The 21708-nt window shown below is 32.9% G+C and overlaps 2 protein-coding genes and 2 pseudogenes across 2 annotated transcripts; all 4 read left to right on the top strand.

Annotated features, from left to right (window-relative positions):
- The first annotated feature begins 878 nt into the window (after positions 1-878).
- LOC121800205 (probable 2-oxoglutarate-dependent dioxygenase AOP1) lies at positions 879-4772 on the top strand. The gene is made up of 5 exons (XM_042199793.1): positions 879-1010; positions 1540-1697; positions 3314-3523; positions 3852-4182; positions 4414-4772. Exons 1-5 carry the CDS (start codon positions 879-881, stop codon positions 4660-4662), a joined length of 1080 nt encoding a protein of 359 aa, XP_042055727.1. The 3' UTR covers positions 4663-4772.
- Positions 4773-8066: 3294 nt separating this feature from the next.
- On the top strand, positions 8067-9786 carry LOC121800201 (annotated as a pseudogene).
- Positions 9787-13034: 3248 nt separating this feature from the next.
- LOC121799527 (probable 2-oxoglutarate-dependent dioxygenase AOP1) lies at positions 13035-14758 on the top strand. Its single transcript, XM_042198921.1, has 3 exons — positions 13035-13476; positions 13805-14135; positions 14367-14758. Exons 1-3 carry the CDS (start codon positions 13103-13105, stop codon positions 14613-14615), a joined length of 954 nt encoding a protein of 317 aa, XP_042054855.1. The 5' UTR covers positions 13035-13102; the 3' UTR covers positions 14616-14758.
- A 3221-nt stretch (positions 14759-17979) lies between these two features.
- LOC121799248 lies at positions 17980-19704 on the top strand (annotated as a pseudogene).
- The last annotated feature ends 2004 nt before the right edge of the window (positions 19705-21708 follow it).

Here is a 21708-nt window from a genome sequence, read left to right as displayed (position 1 = left end):
GCTATGGTATTTAGTTATAAATAAGTAGAAAAAGATGGCGCATATTATATACTTAGTTTCATAAGTTAAATAAATTGTTGGAGTATATACTTATGTATCATTTGTAGTAAACTATATAGTACTCCCTCCGTCCCAATCAAAATCGAAATGAAAAAAAAATACGCGGACATGGATTTAGGGGAGTACAATTTCCTTGACAACTACCTTTCTCCTAACAAGGATGTCTCATCAAATTTCATATAAATTGATTTGAGGAATGTCACTATTGAATTATACATACATGGACAAAACTATAATTTTGTTTACAACCCTTAGGCCATCCGCAACGCTGTCTCTTATCCGTCTCATTTCTTAACTATTCATGGCCCCCACTGTACTTTTCACTCCATCTCTTAATTTAGAGACAGAACCTGCAACCCTCCATCTCTTATCCGTCTCTTAACCATCTCATCCCTTAACTATTCATTCAATTTCATTTTTTATTTTTATTTCCAACAAATTCAATTAATAAAATTACACTTCATTAAATAAAATAAAATTACAACTTAAAATCCTAAAAAAAATACATAATTAAATTTGTGGCAAAATAAATAAAAAAGACATAATTTAAAATACAATTTTATAGAAATTATAAAAACTACTCCGCCGGTGAATCATCCCCCGGACGCGGTGGAGGCGGAATACCGAGTTGTCCCGCCAGATACACAATGCCGTGCGCTTCAAGGTCGAGCCCGTGCTGGACTGGACACCGCCGGCCCCCTTTGCCTCGTCTTTGACGACCTCCAAACATCGACATGTATGAATTCTTTGCCGGTGTCGTCGAAATAGACTCGCAAAGCCGATCTCAGAATGTCGGCTCCCGTGGCTCCGCTTTGGTAATGAGGCGCTACAGTCTTGTAGATGCCGCAAAATTTTTTGACCTCTCTGTCGACTCAATCAAAGTGAGCGTGGAACATCTTCAATGTGCGGCGTCGATGAACCGGAACCCCGCCGGCGTCGACGAGCCTTGGGTGCCCGGCGTCGATGAACCGGAACCCGAACCACCCAATACATTGTACATCCCCCAGTCGCCAAACGCGTTGATGTCAAACCCGAAATCCCAGCTCAGAGAACTTATTACTCAAGACTCTCCTTAATTTTGTTACTCTGTGTCAGGTCTGGATTCTATTCGGCTTCCGATTCATTTAAAATTAATGCACTTATACCATTTTTTTATCATCGGGGTTCAATTTCGTTGCCGGAGACTTGAAATTGTTTAGGGTTTAATAGATTTAGGCGCTTTGGTATTCACTTCATATCCATCTGGATTAAGCGAGCACTTCTTTAGGAATGGTATTATTAACAGATTGAAATTGATAAATCTTGTGAATTTGGTAGACAGTAATTTTTTGATGGGAAGTTGTGTAAGTTTGTTGATGCCCTCAGCTCACATGTGCCTACTACTTCTCAATGCCTATGCGTCTGTGTTGATATTACATTTCAATGTTCAAAATAGTACCATGTGAATAAGCTTCATCAGCTGTGAATGGTCTTTAACAGGCTAATAGGCCGATCTTGATTGAAGAAGATCGTATTAAAGCAGAATCTGAGCGTGCTAAGGCACCTGTAGACTTGACAACCTTGCAGCTTCACAACTTGATGTACGAGAAAAATCACTATGTCAAAGCAATAAAGGCATGCAAGGATTTTAAGACGAAGTATCCTGACATTGAACTTGTACCTGAGGAAGAATTTTTTAGAGATGCACCGGAAGAAATTAAAAGCCATGTATTATCAACTGATAGTGTTCATAATTTGATGCTCAAAAGGCTCAATACTTTTACCTCCGTGATTTATTTGCAATTAGTTGTTTCTTTGCTTTCAAAAGTTCTTTGTTTTCAAAAATTCTCAAAACTTTCGGTTTTCCAAACAGTAATTGAGTTTTAGTAGAAGATAGACAGTATGTGCTTGTTTTCCTCGTGATCGATGTCAGGTACTAACTTTTAGCTATACTATTCCTACTAACTTGCAGATATTTATAGTGCTAATAAAAAGTGCATCACCTACATATGACCTTGTTCCGCATTTCTATATTTAAATTTAGTTTTGCATATAATATTACATTTAAAATATAATTTGGTTTTTTTATTTTCATTTTATTTTTTCACCATAACCGAACCGAACCGAAAAATCAAAATTTTTATATTTTAATAACCGAACTGAACCAAAAAATCTGAAAAAACTGAACCGAATTTCAAAATTTTGATTTGGTTCGGTTCGAAAATTCGATTTTTTTGCTAAACACGATGAAAAGCTCCTTGATAAGTCCAAAACCATTAACAACATGTAAACATTTTTGGGTTGGTGTTTGTTTTTAATACCTAGAGGCTAGAGCCCTGGTATAGATGTTTTTACATTCTAGCTTTCTTTACTTTTGGTGTTAGTTTGGGTGTGTTTTGTTCTTGTGGTTTGAGGGTTGTTTCCATTTGCTTGCTTGGCTTGAGCATTTTTCATTTCATCAAAAATAAAATAAAATTAAGAACAACTATTGAAATTTGATCAATATCTTATTTTTAATGCAAATTAAATGTCAACCATCACATTACATCATTTTAGGAGTTGTCAATTGGCGGCGCATGTCAAGACCATTCTAGATCCAGGACCATGACTAAAGTAGGCGAGATTGGGCTGCATTTTCTTTCTATAAATTTAGACTCAATCTAGCCCAAGCTAGGTTGGATAACCCATAAATTAAATTATTGTTTTATCAATTTTTTAAAAATGTATTTTTAATGTATTTTTATTAAATTGTAGTACTCCAAATTAAAAATTGTTTTATTCGAGAATTAAATTATATATATTCCTATAATTTTCTACTTTTAATAGTATTTCATATATATTTATTAGATGATTTTTGAATCACGTTAAATATTACTCCCTTCGTCCCATAAAAATAGACACTTTTGGGAGGACATGGGTTGATGCAAAATTGGTAAAATATGAGAGAATTTGAGAGAGAAAATGATTTGGAGTATTAGTGGAGAATGAACTCCACTTCATTAGACAAAAAAAGTCACCAAATATAGAAGTGGACTATTTATATGAGATAGATGGAACATTATTATTAGTAGTAGTAGTAGTAGTAGTAGTAGTAGTTGAGCCTGTATTGGATTGGATTTGGTTAGTTCGGTCCGTACTATGTTAACAAGTATTCATGCTTACCCATACCTACTAAATGAGCTTTTTAATGAATAATTAAACCGCCAACTATTTGGTTTCCAAGATAAAATAATACCAAGATATAACCTAAGATTGAGTTGTGAGATTATTTTAGTCGTAGGGGTGATGGGATTCGACAACTTTTCGATCTCCCTTTAGCCATCAAACTACTTAACAATTCACATAAACCTTTACATGGCTATATTGGCCAAAACAATTTTAGTCCACACATGGAAAGTATGGGCATCGATGGCGCCCTCTCATCTCACGTAGTCGACACCTTCGCCAACCTGATGTGGCCTGATCAAGGCAATCCCACTTTCAGGTTTAATCCCCTTTTTGTTTAATTTATTTATACTACCTTCTTGATGACCATTTTTAATACATGTGGGTCTACTAAAAAGGTTAATGTTGATAACTTTTGATGATTTGACTATTGAGATTCATATAATAGTTTCTCTTATGATACTTATGTACTAGTGTTCTACATAGTTTCTTTTTTACATTAATTTTTGTTGAATATTGTTTGTGTTTATTTGGAAACATCAATTGGGTTGCATTGTATTTTAAGCTTTCATCTAACATTAAATTTTGACTAAAATAATTGTGCATTAAGACAGATTATTTCCTTCTTGATTGTACTATTGTAACAACAAAGATATACAGTTATACTGTGAGAAACTGTCTGAACTGGACAAGATTGTGAGGCGGATGGTGGTGGAGAGTCTTGGACTGGAAAAATACATAGACGAACACCTCAACTCCACGAATTACCTCTGTCGTTTCCAGAAGTACGAGGCGCCTCGAACGCCTCACTCAACGCTCGGATTTTTTCCCCATGCAGACAAGAACATTATCTCCATATTGCATCAGCTCAATCATGTTAACGGTTTGCAGATTCTTACCAAAGATGGCAAAACTTGGATCCCTGCAGATCCTACATCACTCGATTCAATCGTTGTCATGGTCGCGACCTCTTTCCATGTATGTTACTACTATCCTCGTTTACAAAAAATAGTCATATTTTTTCAATTTTTTTACAACATACTCAAAACATGTATTTCCTTCACTTTACTAATTTTTTATTAAAATACGTGTCATCTACTGTTGAGACTATTTTTCATGAATGGAGATCATGATTTTTTAAATAATTTTTTGGCCTTTTCATTTGTAACAAATCTCGTATTTTACTTCACCGATACACGTCATTTACAGGCATGGACAAACGGGCGACTGCATGCTCCAATCCACAGGGTGGTGGTGAGCGGGGATGAAGCTCGATACACTATCGGATTGTTTTCGGTTCCGAAAGAAGGGTGCGTGATTAAGACTCCGGAAGAGTTGGTGAATAAAGATCATCCTTTGCTCTACAAGCCTTTTGATTACTACAAGTTCATTGATTTTATCTACACAGATGCTGGTAGGTTTTCGCCGGATCCTCTCAAGGAATATTGTGGAGCCTAAATTCCATGATTATCGGCTTATATGTATGCTTGTTTGGGTGTTTGATTTCTTGTTAGTTTACTGCTAAAATAATTGAAACTTCTTATGCTTCAAATATATGTGATAAATAAGCTCATTTACGGGTTTTCTTTGTTGGTTTTTTCCCGGATCGCGAAAAAAGAGTCGAACTGCATATTAGATAGATAGTATATATTTGGAGTTTGTATTCATTCATAATGTTGAAATACATAGCTTGATACAATAGAATGAGTAATATACGTCATATTTTAATATTTCATTTATTTTAAAAGAATCAAAATTAATTTGAAAAACCTCCTCCTATGTGTATAACTTTATTTTTACCTAGTATCACACCCATATATATGGATACATGGATTAAGATATATTTTAACATTGATATATATGAGACAATAAATTAATTAAATGAAATTAGAAACATAATAAACATGAAATAATTAATCATGAAACAATTTAATCACAAGTTATAATGTTCCAATACTAATACCCCAATCAGTGGAATCATAACACCGCCATTTAAGCTGCAAAATTCTACATTGGACCACATGAGATGAAAATTACACGGGCACATGCAAGTTGAACCCAAGATCAATACTATTTTTTATTTAATTTGAAAATTAGCTTATTAGTTATCTACCCTCTAATATAGCAAGCAATGACACCACCGTTCAAATTATAGATGTTTCTATTGCTTGATATAGATATGATAACGAAGAAAATTATATAATTAATAAACCATTGGAGTTAGGTTTATAGTTATATTTAGGGATGTCTATCGGGCCAGCCCACCGGGTTTCGGGCCAACCCTATTCGGGTTGCGGGTCAATCGGGTGCGAGCTAATCGGGTTGTGATTTTCCCGAGTTATAAAAGTTCAACCCTAACCCTAAAAGCTCTGGTTTCGGGCTAGCCCATCGGGTTAATCGGGTTGCTACCGATAAAATTAACATGCGATCAATCCAATAAATAATGTTGTAAATTAGTTATATTTATAAAATGTAAAATATTTAATTATGATAAATTTAAGATATATGCGTAAACTTAAACATAAACATGATCAAATACTAATATTTGAGATTTATACAAAATAAAACATAACATCAAGAAATTTTAAAGCATGTTTAGAAATTTAAATATATTTTTTAGTGAATTTGAAGTTTCTAATTCATTTATCTATTATTCTATTAATAAAAACTTAATATATAATTTATATATTTAATATATAAAATAGAAAGTTTTTTTTTCAGTAATCTATATTATAAAATAATAACCGAAGTGTCGAATTAGAGTCAAACAAATAGAACAATATAAATTTTATCGAGTTTCCAGACCAGCCCATAGGGTTTTCGGGTTTGGCCCTAACGGTTGCGGGCTAATCGGGTGCGGGCTAATCGGGCTGGAAATTTTCAGCCCTAACCTATAAATTTGGCAGGCTATTCGGGCCAGCCCAAGACTTAGTTGAAACTACTAGAGGTAAGTAAAAATCCAGTTCAATGAATTTGAATGAAACATGTGTTGAATTATTTTATAACCTACTGGAAGTAAGTAAAATCATACTTTAGTTTCAAAGTACTACGTACCGGAATAAATTAATAAACCTACTACAATGAAGTAAAATGAGTTTGTAATGAAGACCGAAATAATTTACACATCAGCGAATCTCATAAAAAAAAACTACTCAATTACGTACATCTGATGGCCCTAATTTGGTCTCCAATTCGGTCATTAAAATTAATTAGTCATTAATCACAGTTCAATAGTACTATATTAAAACCAAACCCATATTAATGTGTATAATTAATTACATAGACAAAAATAATCCAGAGTTACTATCTGCCCACTAAATTATACTCCCTCCGTCCCATAGAAATAAGCCCTTTAGAGTTGGCACGGGTTTTAATATGTACTGTAATTGGTAAAGTAAGAGAGAAGAAGAAAAAGTAGTCTAAATTGTGTAATGAGTGGTGGGACCATAAATGATAAACTAAAAGAGAAGAAGAAAAAATGTTAACCATAAATGGATATGGACTATTTCTATGGGACGAACAAAAAAGAAAATATGGTCTATTTCTATGGGACGGATGGAGTAAACATAAGTCCAAAACCATTAACAACATGTAAACATTTTTGGGTTGGTGTTTGTTTTTAATACCTAGAGGCTAGAGCCATGGTATAGATGTTTTTACTTTCTAGCTTTTCTTTACTTTTGGTGTTAGTTTGGGTGTGTTTTGTTCTTGTGGTTTGATGGTTGTTTCCATTTGCTTGCTTGGCTTGAGCATTTTTAATGCAAATTAAATGTTAATCCTCACATTACATCCTTTTAGGAGTTGTCAATTGGCGACGCATGTCAAGACCATTCTAGACCCAGGCCCATGACTAAAGTAGGCGAGATTGGGCTGCATTTTCTTTCTATAAATTTAGACTCAATCTAGCCCAAGCTAGGTTGGATAACCCATAAATTAAATTATTGTTTTATCATTTTTTTTAAAATGTATTTTTAATGTTTTTTTATTAAATTGTAGTACTCCAAATTAAAAATTGTTATATTCGAGAATTAAATTATATATATTCCTATAATTTTCTATTTTTAATAGTATTTCATATATATTTATTAGATGATTTTTGAATCACGTTAAATATTACTCCCTTCGTCCCATAAAAATAGACACTTTTGGGATGACATGGGTTGATGCAAAATTGGTAAAATATGAGAGAATTTGTGAGAGAAAGTGATTTGGAGTATTAGTGGAGAATGAACTCCACTTCATTAGACAAAAAAAGTCACCAAATATAGAAGTGGGCTATTTATATGAGATAGATGGAACATTAAATATGTATATTCAAATTTATCTTCCTATAATTATTTAAAAAAAATCAATTGCAAAGAGATTTTGAAAAATATATAAGTAATTTGAGTGAATATAATTTAAAAAAGATAAAATTTAAAGTACAAATAATTAAAATAGTAGTAATAGTAGTAGTAGTAGTAGTAGTAGTAGTAGTAGTAGTAGTATAGACTTAGTTGTTGTGGGTCATATTTGAGCCTGTATTGGATTGGATTTGGTTAGTTCGGTCCGTACTATGTTAACAAGTATTCATGCGTACCCATACCTACTAAATGAGCTTTTTAATGAATAATTAAACCGCCAACTATTTGGTTTCCAAGATAAAATAATACCAAGATATAACCTAAGATTGAGTTGTGAGATTATTTTAGTCGTAGGGGTTAGCTATGACTAATTATCTCATGATCCATCTACGATTGAGTTTTGGGATTGAATCTCATGAACCAAACACACTACAAATTTAATCTCGAATACAATCTTACAAACTCAATAGAGCATAACCACAACCAAGATCTATAAACATCCCTATAAAATGGAAATTATACCATAACCAAAACCAAGATCATTTGTTTTTTCCTACAAGAAGGGAGCTACCTAAGTTTTTATTCATAAAAATGAGTTGTGCAAGCATGAAGCTCCCTTTGATTGATTTGAACAACCTAGGAGAAAATGATTCTCCAAGGTGGGAATCAACCAAAATCCAAATTCGAGAAGCCCTTCAAGAATATGGGTGTTTTGAAGCTACATTCAATAACATTATTCCTTTTGAGTTGAGGAAATCAGTTGGTGATGGGATTCGGCAACTTTTCGATCTCCCTTTAGCCATCAAACTACTTAACAATTCACATAAACCTTTACATGGCTATATTGGACAAAACAATTTTAGTCCACTCATGGAAAGTATGGACATCGATGGCGCCCTCTCGTCTCACGTAGTCGACACCTTCGCCAACCTGATGTGGCCTGATCAAGGCAATCCCACTTTCAGGTTCAATCCCCTTTTTGCTTAATTTATTAATACTACCTTCTTGATGACCATTTTTAATACATGTGGGTCTACTAAAAAGGTTAATGTTGCTAACTTTTGATGATTTGACTATTGAGATTCATATAATAGTTTCTCTTATGATACTTATGTACTAGTGTTCTACATAGTGTCTTTTTTACATTAATTTTTGTTGAATATTGTTTGTGTTTATTTGGAAACATCAATTGGGTTGCATTATATTTTAAGCTTTCATCTAACATTAAATTTTGACTAAAACAATTGTGCATTAAGACAAATTATTTCCTTCTTGATTGTACTATTGTAACAGCAAAGATATACAGTTATACTGTGACAAACTGTCTGAACTGGACAAGATTGTGAGGCGGATGGTGGTGGAGAGTCTTGGACTGGAAAAATACATAGACGAACACCTCAACTCCACGAATTACCTCTGTCGTTTCCAGAAGTACGAGGAGCCTCGAACGCCTCACTCAACGCTCGGATTTTTCCCCATGCAGACAAGAACATTATCTCCATATTGCATCAGCTCAATCATGTTAACGGTTTGCAGATTCTTACCAAAGATGGCAAAACTTGGATCCCTGCAGATCCTACATCACTCGATTCAATCGTTGTCATGGTCGCGATCTCTTTCCATGTATGTTACTACTATCCTCGTTTACAAAAAATAGTCATATTTTTTCAATTTTTTTACAACATACTCAAAACATGTATTTCCTTCACTTTACTAATTTCTCATTAAAATACGTGTCATCTACTGTTGAGACTATTTTTCATGAATGGAGATCATGATTTTTTAAATAATTTTTTGGCCTTTTCATTTGTAACAAATCTCGTATTTTACTTCACCGATACACGTCATTTACAGGCATGGACAAACGGGCGACTGCATGCTCCAATCCACAGGGTGGTGGTGAGCGGGGATGAAGCTCGATACACTATCGGATTGTTTTCGGTTCCGAAAGAAGGGTGTGTGATTAAGACTCCGGAAGAGTTGGTGAATAAAGATCATCCTTTGCTCTACAAGCCTTTTGATTACTACAAGTTCATTGATTTTATCTACACAGATGCTGGTAGGTCTTCGCCGGATCCTCTCAAGGAATATTGTGGAGCCTAAATTCCATGATTATCGGCTTATATGTATGCTTGTTTGGGTGTTTGATTTGTTGTTAGTTTACTGCTACAATAATCGAAACTTCTTATGCTTCAAATATATGAGATAAATAAGCTCATTTACGAGTTTTCTTTGTTGGTTTTTTCCCGGATCGCGAAAGAAGAGTCGAACTGCATATTAGATAGATAGTATATATTTGGAGTTTGTATTCATTCATAATGTTGAAATACATAGCTTGATACAACAGGGAGAGTAATATACGTCATATTTTAATATTTCATTTATTTTTAAAAGAATCAAAATTAATTTAAAAAACCACCTCCTATGTGTATAACTTTATGTTTACCTAGTATCACACCCATATATATGGATACATGGATTAAGATATATTTTAACATTGATATATATGAGACAATAAATTAATTAAATGAAATTAGAAACATAATAAACATGAAATAATTAATCATGAAACAATTTAATCACAAGTTATAATGTCCCAATACTAATACCCCAATCAGTGGAATCACAACACCGCCATTTAAGCTGCAAAATTCTACATTGGACCACATGAGATGAAAATTACACGGGCACATGCAAGTTGAACCCAAGATCAGTACTATATTTTTATTTAATTGGAAAATTAACTTTTTAGTTATCCACCCTCTAATATAGCAAGCAATGACACCACCGTTCAAATCATAGATGTTTCTATGGCTTGATATAGATATGATAATGAAGAAAATTATATAATTAATAAACCATTGGAGTTAAGTTTATAGTTATATTTAGGGATGTCTATCGGGCCAGCCCACCGGGTTTCGGGCCAACCCTATTCGGGTTGCGGGTCAATCGGGTGCGAGCTAATCGGGTTGTGATTTTTCCGAGTTATAAAAGTTCAGCCCTAACCCTAAAAGCTCGGGTTTCGGGCTAGCCCATCGGGTTAATCGGGTTGCTACCGATAAAATTAACATGCGATCAATCCAATAAATAATGTTGTAAATTAGTTATATTTATAAAATATAAAATATTTAATTATGATAAATTTAAGATATATGCGTAAACTCAAAAATAAACATGATCAAATACTAATATTTGAGATTTATACAAAATAAAACATAACATCAAGAAATTTTAAAGCATGTTTAGAAATTTAAATATATTTTTTAGTGAATTTGAAGTTTCTAATTCATTTATCTATTATTCTATTAATAAAAACTTAATATATAATTTATATATTTAATATATAAAATGGAAAGTTATTTTTTCAGTAATCTATATTATAAAATAATAACTGAAGTGTCGAATTAGAGTCAAACAAATAGAACAATATAAATTTTATCGAGTTTCCAGGCCAGCCCATCGGGTTTTCGGGTTTGGCCCTAACGGTTGCGGGTTAATCGGGTGCGGGCTAATCGGGCTGGAAATTTTCAGCCCTAACCTATAAATTTGGCAGGCTATTCGGGTCAGCCCAAGACTTAGTTGAAACTACTAGAGGTAAGTAAAAATCCAGTTCAATGAATTTGAATGAAACATGTGTTGAATTATTTCATAACCTACTGGAAGTAAGTAAAATCATACTTTAGTTTCAAAGTACTACGTACCGGAATAAATTAATAAACCTACTACAATGAAGTAAAATGAGTTTGTAATGAAGACCGAAATAATTTACACATCAGCGAATCTCATCAAAAAAAACCACTCAATTACGTACATCTGATGGCCCTAATTTGGTCTCCAATTCGGTCATTAAAATTAATTAGTCATTAATCACAGTTCAATAGTACTATATTAGAACCAAACCCATATTAATGTGTATAATTAATTACATAGACAAAAATAATCCAGAGTTACTATCTGCCCACTAAATTATACTCCCTCTGTTCCATAGAAATAAGCCCTTTAGAGTTGGCACGGATTTTAATATGTACTGTAATTGGTAAAGTAAGAGAGAAGAAGAAAAAGTAGTTGAAATTGTGTAATGAGTGGTGGGACCATAAATGATAAACTAAAAGAGAAGAAGAAAAAATGTTAACCATAAATGGATATGGACTATTTCTATGGGACGAACAAAAAAGGAAACATGGTCTATTTCTATGGGACGGATGGAGTAAACATAAGTCCAAAACCATTAACAACATGTAAACATTTTTGGGTTGGTGTTTGTTTTTAATACCTAGAGGCTAGAGCCATGGTATAGATGTTTTTACTTTCTAGCTTTTCTTTACTTTTGGTGTTAGTTTGGGTGTGTTTTGTTCTTGTGGTTTGATGGTTGTTTCCATTTGCTTGCTTGGCTTGAGCATTTTTAATGCAAATTAAATGTCAACCACCACATTACATCCTTTTAAGAGTTGTCAATTGGCGGCGCATGTCAAGACCATTCTAGACCCAGGCCCATGACTAAAGTAGGCGAGATTGGGCTGCATTTTCTTTCTATAAATTTAGACTCAATCTAGCCCAAGCTAGGTTGGATAACCCATAAATTAAATTATTATTTTATCATTTTTTTTAAAATGTATTTTTAATGTTTTTTTTTATTAAATTGTAGTACTCCAAATTAAAAATTGTTATATTCGAGAATTAAATTATATATATTCCTATAATTTTCTATTTTTAATAGTATTTCATATATATTTATTAGATGATTTTTGAATCACGTTAAATATTACTCCCTTCGTCCCATAAAAATAGACACTTTTGGGATAACATGGGTTGATGCAAAATTGGTAATATATGAGAGGATTTGAGAGAGAAAGTGATTTGGAGTATTAGTGGAGAATGAACTCCACTTCATTAGACAAAAAAAGTCACCAAATATAGAAGTGGACTATTTATATGAGATAGATGGAACATTAAATATGTATATTCAAATTTATCTTCCTATAATTATTTAAAAAAAATCAATTGCAAAGAGATTTTGAAAAATATATAAGTAATTTGAGTGAATATAATTTAAAAAAGATAAAATTTAAATTACAGATAATTAAAATAGTAGTAGTAGTAGTAGTAGTATAGAGTTAGTTGTTGTGGGTCATATTTGAGCCTGTATTGGATTGGATTTGGTTAGTTCGGTCCGTACTATGTTAACAAGTATTCATGCGTACCCATACCTACTAAATGAGCTTTTTAATGAATAATTAAACCGCCAACTATTTGGTTTCCAAGATAAAATAATACCAAGATATAACCTAAGATTGAGTTGTGAGATTATTTTAGTCGTAGGGGTTAGCTATGACTAATTATCTCATGATCCTCTAGGATTGAGTTTTGGGATTAAATCTCATGAACCAAACACACTACAAATTTAATCTCGAATACAATCTTACAAACCTAATAGAGCATAACCACAACCAAGATCTATAAACATCCCTATAAAATGGAAATTATACCATAACCAAAACCAAGATCATTTGTTTTTTCCTACAAGAAGGGAGCTACCTAAGTTTTTATTCATAAAAATGAGTTGTGCAAGCATGAAGCTCCCTTTGATTGATTTGAACAACCTAGGAGAAAATGATTCTCCAAGGTGGGAATCAACCAAAATCCAAATTCGAGAAGCCCTTCAAGAATATGGGTGTTTTGAAGCTACATTCAATAACATTATTCCTTTTGAGTTGAGGAAATCAGTTGGTGATGGGATTCGACAACTTTTCGATCTCCCATTAGCCATCAAACTACTTAACAATTCACATAAACCTTTACATGGCTATATTGGACAAAACAATTTTAGTCCACTCATGGAAAGTATGGGCATCGATGGCGCCCTCTCGTCTCACGTAGTCGACACCTTCGCCAACCTGATGTGGCCTGATCAAGGCAATCCCACTTTCAGGTTCAATCCCCTTTTTGTTTAATTTATTAATACTACCTTCTTGATGACCATTTTTAATACATGTGGGTCTACTAAAAAGGTTAATGTTGCTAACTTTTGATGATTTGACTATTGAGATTCATATAATAGTTTCTCTTATGATACTTATGTACTAGTGTTCTACATAGTGTCTTTTTTACATTAATTTTTGTTGAATATTGTTTGTGTTTATTTGGAAACATCAATTGGGTTGCATTTTTTTTTCAGCTTTCATCTAACATTAAATTTTGACTAAAACAATTGTGCATTAAGACAGATTATTTCCTTCTTGATTGTACTATTGTAACAGCAAAGATATACAGTTATACTGTGAGAAACTGTCTGAACTGGACAAGATTGTGAGGCGGATGGTGGTGGAGAGTCTTGGACTGGAAAAATACATAGACGAACACCTCAACTCCACGAATTACCTCTGTCGTTTCCAGAAGTACGAGGCGCCTCGAACGCCTCACTCAACGCTCGGATTTTTTCCCCATGCAGACAAGAACATTATCTCCATATTGCATCAGCTCAATCATGTTAACGGTTTGCAGATTCTTACCAAAGATGGCAAAACTTGGATCCCTGCAGATCCTACATCACTCGATTCAATCGTTGTCATGGTCGCGACCTCGTTCCATGTATGTTACTACTATCCTCATTTACAAAAAATAGTCATATTTTTTCAATTTTTTTACAACATACTCAAAACATGTATTTCCTTCACTTTACTAATTTCTCATTAAAATACGTGTCATCTACTGTTGAGACTATTTTTCATGAATGGAGATCATGATTTTTTAAATAATTTTTTGGCCTTTTCATTTGTAACAAATCTCGTATTTTACTTCACCGATACACTTCATTTACAGGCATGGACAAACGGGCGACTGCATGCTCCAATCCACAGGGTGGTGGTGAGCGGGGATGAAGCTCGATACACTATCGGATTGTTTTCGGTTCCGAAAGAAGGGTGTGTGATTAAGACTCCGGAAGAGTTGGTGAATAAAGATCATCCTTTGCTCTACAAGCCTTTTGATTACTACAAGTTCATTGATTTTATCTACACAGATGCTGGGAGGTCTTCGCCGGATCCTCTCAAGGAATATTGTGGAGCCTAAATTCCATGATTATCGGCTTATATGTATGCTTGTTTGGGTGTTTGATTTCTTGTTAGTTTACTGCTAAAATAATTGAAACTTCTTATGCTTCAAATATATGTGATAAATAAGCTCATTTACGAGTTTTCTTTGTTGGTTTTTTCCCGGATCGCGAAAGAAGAGTCGAACTGCATATTAGATAGATAGTATATATTTGGAGTTTGTATTCATTCATAATGTTGAAATACATAGCTTGATACAACAGGGAGAGTAATATACGTCGTATTTTAATATTTCATTTATTTTTAAAAGAATCAAAATTAATTTAAAAAACCACCTCCGATGTGTATAACTTTATTTTTACCTAGTATCACACCCATATATATGGATACATGGATTAAGATATATTTTAACATTGATATATATGAGACAATAAATTAATTAAATGAAATTAGAAACATAATAAACATAAAATAATTAATCATGAAACAATTTAATCACAAGTTATAATGTTCCAATACTAATACCCCAATCAGTGGAATCACAACACCGCCATTTAAGCTGCAAAATTCTACATTGGACCACATGAGATGAAATTTACACGGGCACATGCAAGTTGAACCCAAGATCAGTACTATATTTTTATTTAATTGGAAAATTAACTTTTTAGTTATCCACCCTCTAATATAGCAAACAATGACACCACCGTTCAAATTATAGATGTTTCTATGGCTTGATATAGATATGATAATGAAGAAAATTATATAATTAATAAACCATTGGAGTTAAGTTTATAGTTATATTTAGGGATGTCTATCGGGCCAGCCCACCGGGTTTTGGGCCAACCCTATTCGGGTTGCGGGTCAATCGGGTGCGAGCAAATCGGGTTGTGATTTTTCCGAGTTATAAAAGTTCAACCCTAACCCTAAAAGCTCGGGTTTCGGGCTAGCCCATCGGGTTAATCGGGTTGCTACCGATAAAATTAACATGCGATCAATCCAATAAATAATGTTGTAAATTAGTTATATTTATAAAATATAAAATATTTAATTATGATAAATTTAAGATATATGCGTAAACTCAAAAATAAACATGATCAAATACTAATATTTGAGATTTATACAAAATAAAACATAACATCAAGAAATTTTAAAGCATGTTTAGAAATTTAAATATATTTTTTAGTGAATTTGAAGTTTCTAATTCATTTATCTCTTATTCTAATAAAAACTTAATATATAAAATGGAAAGTTATTTTTTCAGTAATCTATATTATAAAATAATAACTGAAGTGTCGAATTAGAGTCAAACAAATAGAACAATATAAATTTTATTGAGTTTCCAGGCCAGCCCATCGGGTTTTCGGGTTTGGCCCTAACGGTTGCGGGTTAATCGGGTGCGGGCTAATCGGGCTGGAAATTTTCAGCCCTAACCTATAAATTTGGCAGGCTATTCGGGCCAGCCCAAGACTTAGTTGAAACTACTAGAGGTAAGTAAAAATCCAGTTCAATGAATTTGAATGAAACATGTGTTGAATTATTTCATAACCTACTGGAAGTAAGTAAAATCATACTTTAGTTTCAAAGTACTACGTACCGGAATAAATTAATAAACCTACTACAATGAAGTAAAATGAGTTTGTAATGAAGACCGAAATAATTTACACATCAGCGAATCTCATAAAAAAAAACCACTCAATTACGTACATCTGATGGCCCTAATTTGGACTCCAATTCGGTCATTAAAATTAATTAGTCATTAATCACAGTTCAATAGTACTATATTAGAACCAAACCCATATTAACGTGTATAATTAATTACATAGACAAAAATAATCCAGAGTTACTATCTGCCCACTAAATTATACTCCCTCCGTCCCATAGAAATAAGCCCTTTAGAGTTGGCATGGGTTTTAATATGTACTGTAATTGGTAAAGTAAGAGAGAAGAAGAAAAAGTAGTTGAAATTGTGTAATGAGTGGTGGGACCATAAATGATAAACTAAAAGAGAAGAAGAAAAAATGTTAACCATAAATGGATATGGACTATTTATATGGGACGAACAAAAAAGGAAATATGGTCTATTTCTATGGGACGGATGGAGTAAACATAAGTCCAAAACCATTAACAACATGTAATCATTTTTGGGTTGGTGTTTGTTTTTAATACCTAGAGGCTAGAGCCATGATATAGATGTTTTTACTTTCTAGCTTTTCTTTACTTTTGGTGTTAGTTTGGGTGTGTTTTGTTCTTGTGGTTTGATGGTTGTTTCCATTTGCTTGCTTGGCTTGAGCATTTTTAATGCAAATTAAATGTCAACCATCACATTACATCCTTTTAAGAGTTGTCAATTGGCGGCGCATGTCAAGACCATTCTAGACCCAGGCCCATGACTAAAGTAGGCGAGATTGGGCTGCATTTTCTTTCTATAAATTTAGACTCAATCTAGCCCAAGCTAGGTTGGATAACCCATAAATTAAATTATTATTTTATCATTTTTTTTTAAAATGTACTTTTAATGTTTTTTTTATTAAATTGTAGTACTCCAAATTAAAAATTGTTATATTCGAGAATTAAATTATATATATTCCTATAATTTTCTATTTTTAATAGTATTTCATATATATTTATTAGATGATTTTTGAATCACGTTAAATATTACTCCCTTCGTCCCATAAAAATAGACACTTTTGGGATGACATGGGTTGATGCAAAATTGGTAATATATGAGAGGATTTGAGAGAGAAAGTGATTTGGAGTATTAGTGGAGAATGAACTCCACTTCATTAGACAAAAAAAGTCACCAAATATAGAAGTGGACTATTTATATGAGATAGATGGAACATTAAATATGTATATTCAAATTTATCTTCCTATAATTATTTGGAAAAAAAAATCAATTGCAAAAAGATTTTGAAAAATATATAAGTAATTTGAGTGAATATAATTTAAAAAAGATAAAATTTAAAGTACAAATAATTAAAATAGTAGTAGTAGTAGTAGTAGTATAGAGTTAGTTGTTGTGGCTCATATTTGAGCCTGTATTGGATTGGATTTGGTTAGTTCGGTCCGTACTATGTTAACAAGTATTCATGTGTACCCATACCTACTAAATGAGCTTTTTAATGAATAATTAAACCGCCAACTATTTGGTTTCCAAGATAAAATAATACCAAGATATAACCTAAGATTGAGTTGTGAGATTATTTTAGTCGTAGGGGTTAGCTATGACTACTTATCTCATGATCCATCTACGATTGAGTTTTGGGATTGAATCTCATGAACCAAACACACTACAAATTTAATCTCGAATACAATCTTACAAACCTAATAGAGCATAACCACAACCAAGATCTATAAACATCCCTATAAAATGGAAATTATACCATAACCAAAACCAAGATCATTTGTTTTTTCCTACAAGAAGGGAGCTACCTAAGTTTTTATTCATAAAAATGAGTTGTGCAAGCATGAAGCTCCCTTTGATTGATTTGAACAACCTAGGAGAAAATGATTCTCCAAGGTGGGAATCAACCAAAATCCAAATTCGAGAAGCCCTTCAAGAATATGGGTGTTTTGAAGCTACATTCAATAACATTATTCCTTTTGAGTTGAGGAAATCAGTTGGTGATGGGATTCGACAACTTTTCGATCTCCCTTTAGCCATCAAACTACTTAACAATTCTCATAAACCTTTACATGGCTATATTGGCCAAAACAATTTTAGTCCACTCATGGAAAGTATGGGCATCGATGGCGCCCTCTCGTCTCACGTAGTCGACACCTTCGCCAACCTGATGTGGCCTGATCAAGGCAATCCCACTTTCAGGTTCAATCCCCTTTTTGTTTAATTTATTAATACTACCTTCTTGATGACCATTTTTAATACATGTGGGTCTACTAAAAAGGTTAATGTTGCCAACTTTTGATGATTTGACTATTGAGATTCATATAATAGTTTCTCTTATGATACTTATGTACTAGTGTTCTACATAGTGTCTTTTTTACATTAATTTTTGTTGAATATTGTTTGTGTTTATTTGGAAACATCAATTGGGTTGCATTATATTTTAAGCTTTCATCTAACATTAAATTTTGACTAAAAAAATTGTGCATTAAGACAGATTATTTCCTTCTTGATTGTACTATTGTAACAGCAAAGATATACAGTTATAATGTGAGAAACTGTCTGAACTGGACAAGATTGTGAGGCGGATGGTGGTGGAGAGTCTTGGACTGGAAAAATACATAGACGAACACCTCAACTCCACGAATTACCTCTGTCGTTTCCAGAAGTACGAGGCGCCTCGAACGCCTCACTCAACGCTCGGATTTTTTCCCCATGCAGACAAGAACATTATCTCCATATTGCATCAGCTCAATCATGTTAACGGTTTGCAGATTCTTACCAAAGATGGCAAAACTTGGATCCCTGCAGATCCTACATCACTCGATTCAATCGTTGTCATGGTCGCGACCTCTTTCCATGTATGTTACTACTATCCTCGTTTACAAAAAATAGTGATATTTTTTCAATTTTTTTACAACATACTCAAAACATGTATTTCCTTCATTTTACTAATTTCTCATTAAAATACGTGTCATATACTGTTGAGACTATTTTTCATGAATGGAGATCATGATTTTTTAAATAATTTTTTGGCCTTTTCATTTGTAACAAATCTCGTATTTTACTTCACCGATACACGTCATTTACAGGCATGGACAAACGGGCGACTGCATGCTCCAATCCACAGGGTGGTGGTGAGCGGGGATGAAGCTCGATACACTATCGGATTGTTTTCGGTTCCGAAAGAAGGGTGTGTGATTAAGACTCCGGAAGAGTTGGTGAATAAAGATCATCCTTTGCTCTACAAGCCTTTTGATTACTACAAGTTCATTGATTTTATCTACACAGATGCTGGTAGGTCTTCGCCGGATCCTCTCAAGGAATATTGTGGAGCCTAAATTCCATGATTATCGGCTTATATGTATGCTTGTTTGGGTGTTTGATTTCTTGTTAGTTTACTGCTAAAATAATTGAAACTTCTTATGCTTCAAATATATGTGATAAATAAGCTCATTTACGAGTTTTCTTTGTTGGTTTTTTCCCTGATCGCGAAAGAAGAGTCGAACTGCATATTAGATAGAAAGTATATATTTGGAGTTTGTATTCATTCATAATGTTGAAATACATAGCTTGATACAACAGGGAGAGTAATATACGTCATATTTTAATATTTCATTTATTTTTAAAAGAATCAAAATTAATATAAAAAACCACCTTCTATGTGTATAACTTTATTTTTACCTAGTATCACACCCATATATATGGATACATGGATTAAGATATATTTTAACATTGATATATATGAGACAATAAATTAATTAAATGAAATTAGAAACATAATAAACATGAAATAATTAATCATGAAACAATTTAATCACAAGTTATAATGTTCCAATACTAATACCCCAATCAGTGGAATCACAACACCGCCATTTAAGCTGCAAAATTCTACATTGGACCACATGAGATGAAAATTACACGGGCACATGCAAGTTGAACCCAAGATCAGTACTATATTTTTATTTAATTGGAAAATTAACTTTTTAGTTATCCACCCTCTAATATAGCAAGCAATGACACCACCGTTCAAATCATAGATGTTTCTATGGCTTGATATAGATATGATAATGAAGAAAATTATATAATTAATAAACCATTGGAGTTATGTTTATAGTTATATTTAGGGATGTCTATCGGGCCAGCCCACCGGGTTTCGGGCCAACCCTATTCGGGTTGCGGGTCAATCGGGTGCGAGCTAATCGGGTTGTGATTTTTCCGAGTTATAAAAGTTCAACCCTAACCCTGAAAGCTCGGGTTTCGGGCTAGCCCATCGGGTTAATCGGGTTGCTACCGATAAAATTAACATTCGATCAATCCAATAAATAATGTTGTAAATTAGTTATATTTATAAAATATAAAATATTTAATTATGATAAATTTAAGATATATGCGTAAACTCAAACATAAACATGATCAAATACTAATATATGAGATTTATACAAAATAAAACATAACATCAAGAAATTTTAAAGCATGTTTAGAAATTTAAATATATTTTTTAGTGAATTTGAAGTTTCTAATTCATTTATCTATTATTCTATTAATAAAAACTTAATATATAATTTATATATTTAATATATAAAATGGAAAGTTATTTTTTCAGTAATCTATATTATAAAATAATAACTGAAGTGTCGAATTAGAGTCAAACATATAGAACAATATAAATTTTATCGAGTTTCCAGGCCAGCCCATCGGGTTTTCGGGTTTGGCCCTAACGGTTGCGGGTTAATCGGGTGCGGGCTAATCGGGCTGGAAATTTTCAGCCCTAACCTATAAATTTGGCAGGCTATTCGGGCCAGCCCAAGACTTAGTTGAAACTACTAGAGGTAAGTAAAAATCCAGTTCAATGAATTTGAATGAAACATGTGTTGAATTATTTCATAACCTACTGGAAGTAAGTAAAATCATACTTTAGTTTCAAAGTACTACGTACCGGAATAAATTAATAAACCTACTACAATGAAGTAAAATGAGTTTGTAATGAAGACCGAAATAATTTACACATCAGCGAATCTCATAAAAAAAAACCACTCAATTACGTACATCTGATGGCCCTAATTTGGTCTCCAATTCGGTCATTAAAATTAATTAGTCATTAATCACAGTTCAATAGTACTATATTAGAACCAAACCCATATTAACGTGTATAATTAATTACATAGACTAAAATAATCCAGAGTTACTATCTGCCCACTAAATTATACTCCCTCCGTCCCATAGAAATAAGCCCTTTAGAGTTGGCATGGGTTTTAATATGTACTGTAATTGGTAAAGTAAGAGAGAAGAAGAAAAAGTAGTTGAAATTGTGTAATGAGTGGTGGGACCATAAATGATAAACTAAAAGAGAAGAAGAAAAAATGTTAACCATAAATGGATATGGACTATTTATATGGGACGAACAAAAAAGGAAATATGGTCTATTTCTATGGGACGGATGGAGTAAACATAAGTCCAAAACCATTAACAACATGTAATCATTTTT

Source organism: Salvia splendens, chromosome 4, assembly GCF_004379255.2.
Source record: "Salvia splendens isolate huo1 chromosome 4, SspV2, whole genome shotgun sequence".
Taxonomy (NCBI): Eukaryota; Viridiplantae; Streptophyta; class Magnoliopsida; order Lamiales; family Lamiaceae; genus Salvia; species Salvia splendens.
Note: the sequence above shows the minus strand (reverse complement) of the source record. Positions and strands in the feature narration are given on the sequence as shown.

Bases quoted from the DNA above. Each gene is read 5' to 3' on its own strand.
- LOC121799527 (XM_042198921.1), top strand. From the start codon at position 13,103: ATGAGTTGTGCAAGCATGAAGCTCCCTTTGATTGATTTGAACAACCTA. The intron at 13,477-13,804 runs GTTCAATCCCCT...CTATTGTAACAG, and splicing joins CAAGGCAATCCCACTTTCAG to CAAAGATATACAGTTATACT. The intron at 14,136-14,366 runs GTATGTTACTAC...CTTCATTTACAG, and splicing joins TGGTCGCGACCTCGTTCCAT to GCATGGACAAACGGGCGACT.
- LOC121800205 (XM_042199793.1), top strand. From the start codon at position 879: ATGAGGCGCTACAGTCTTGTAGATGCCGCAAAATTTTTTGACCTCTCT. The intron at 1,698-3,313 runs GTATCCTGACAT...AGATTATTTTAG, and splicing joins TGCAAGGATTTTAAGACGAA to TCGTAGGGGTGATGGGATTC. The intron at 3,524-3,851 runs GTTTAATCCCCT...CTATTGTAACAA, and splicing joins CAAGGCAATCCCACTTTCAG to CAAAGATATACAGTTATACT.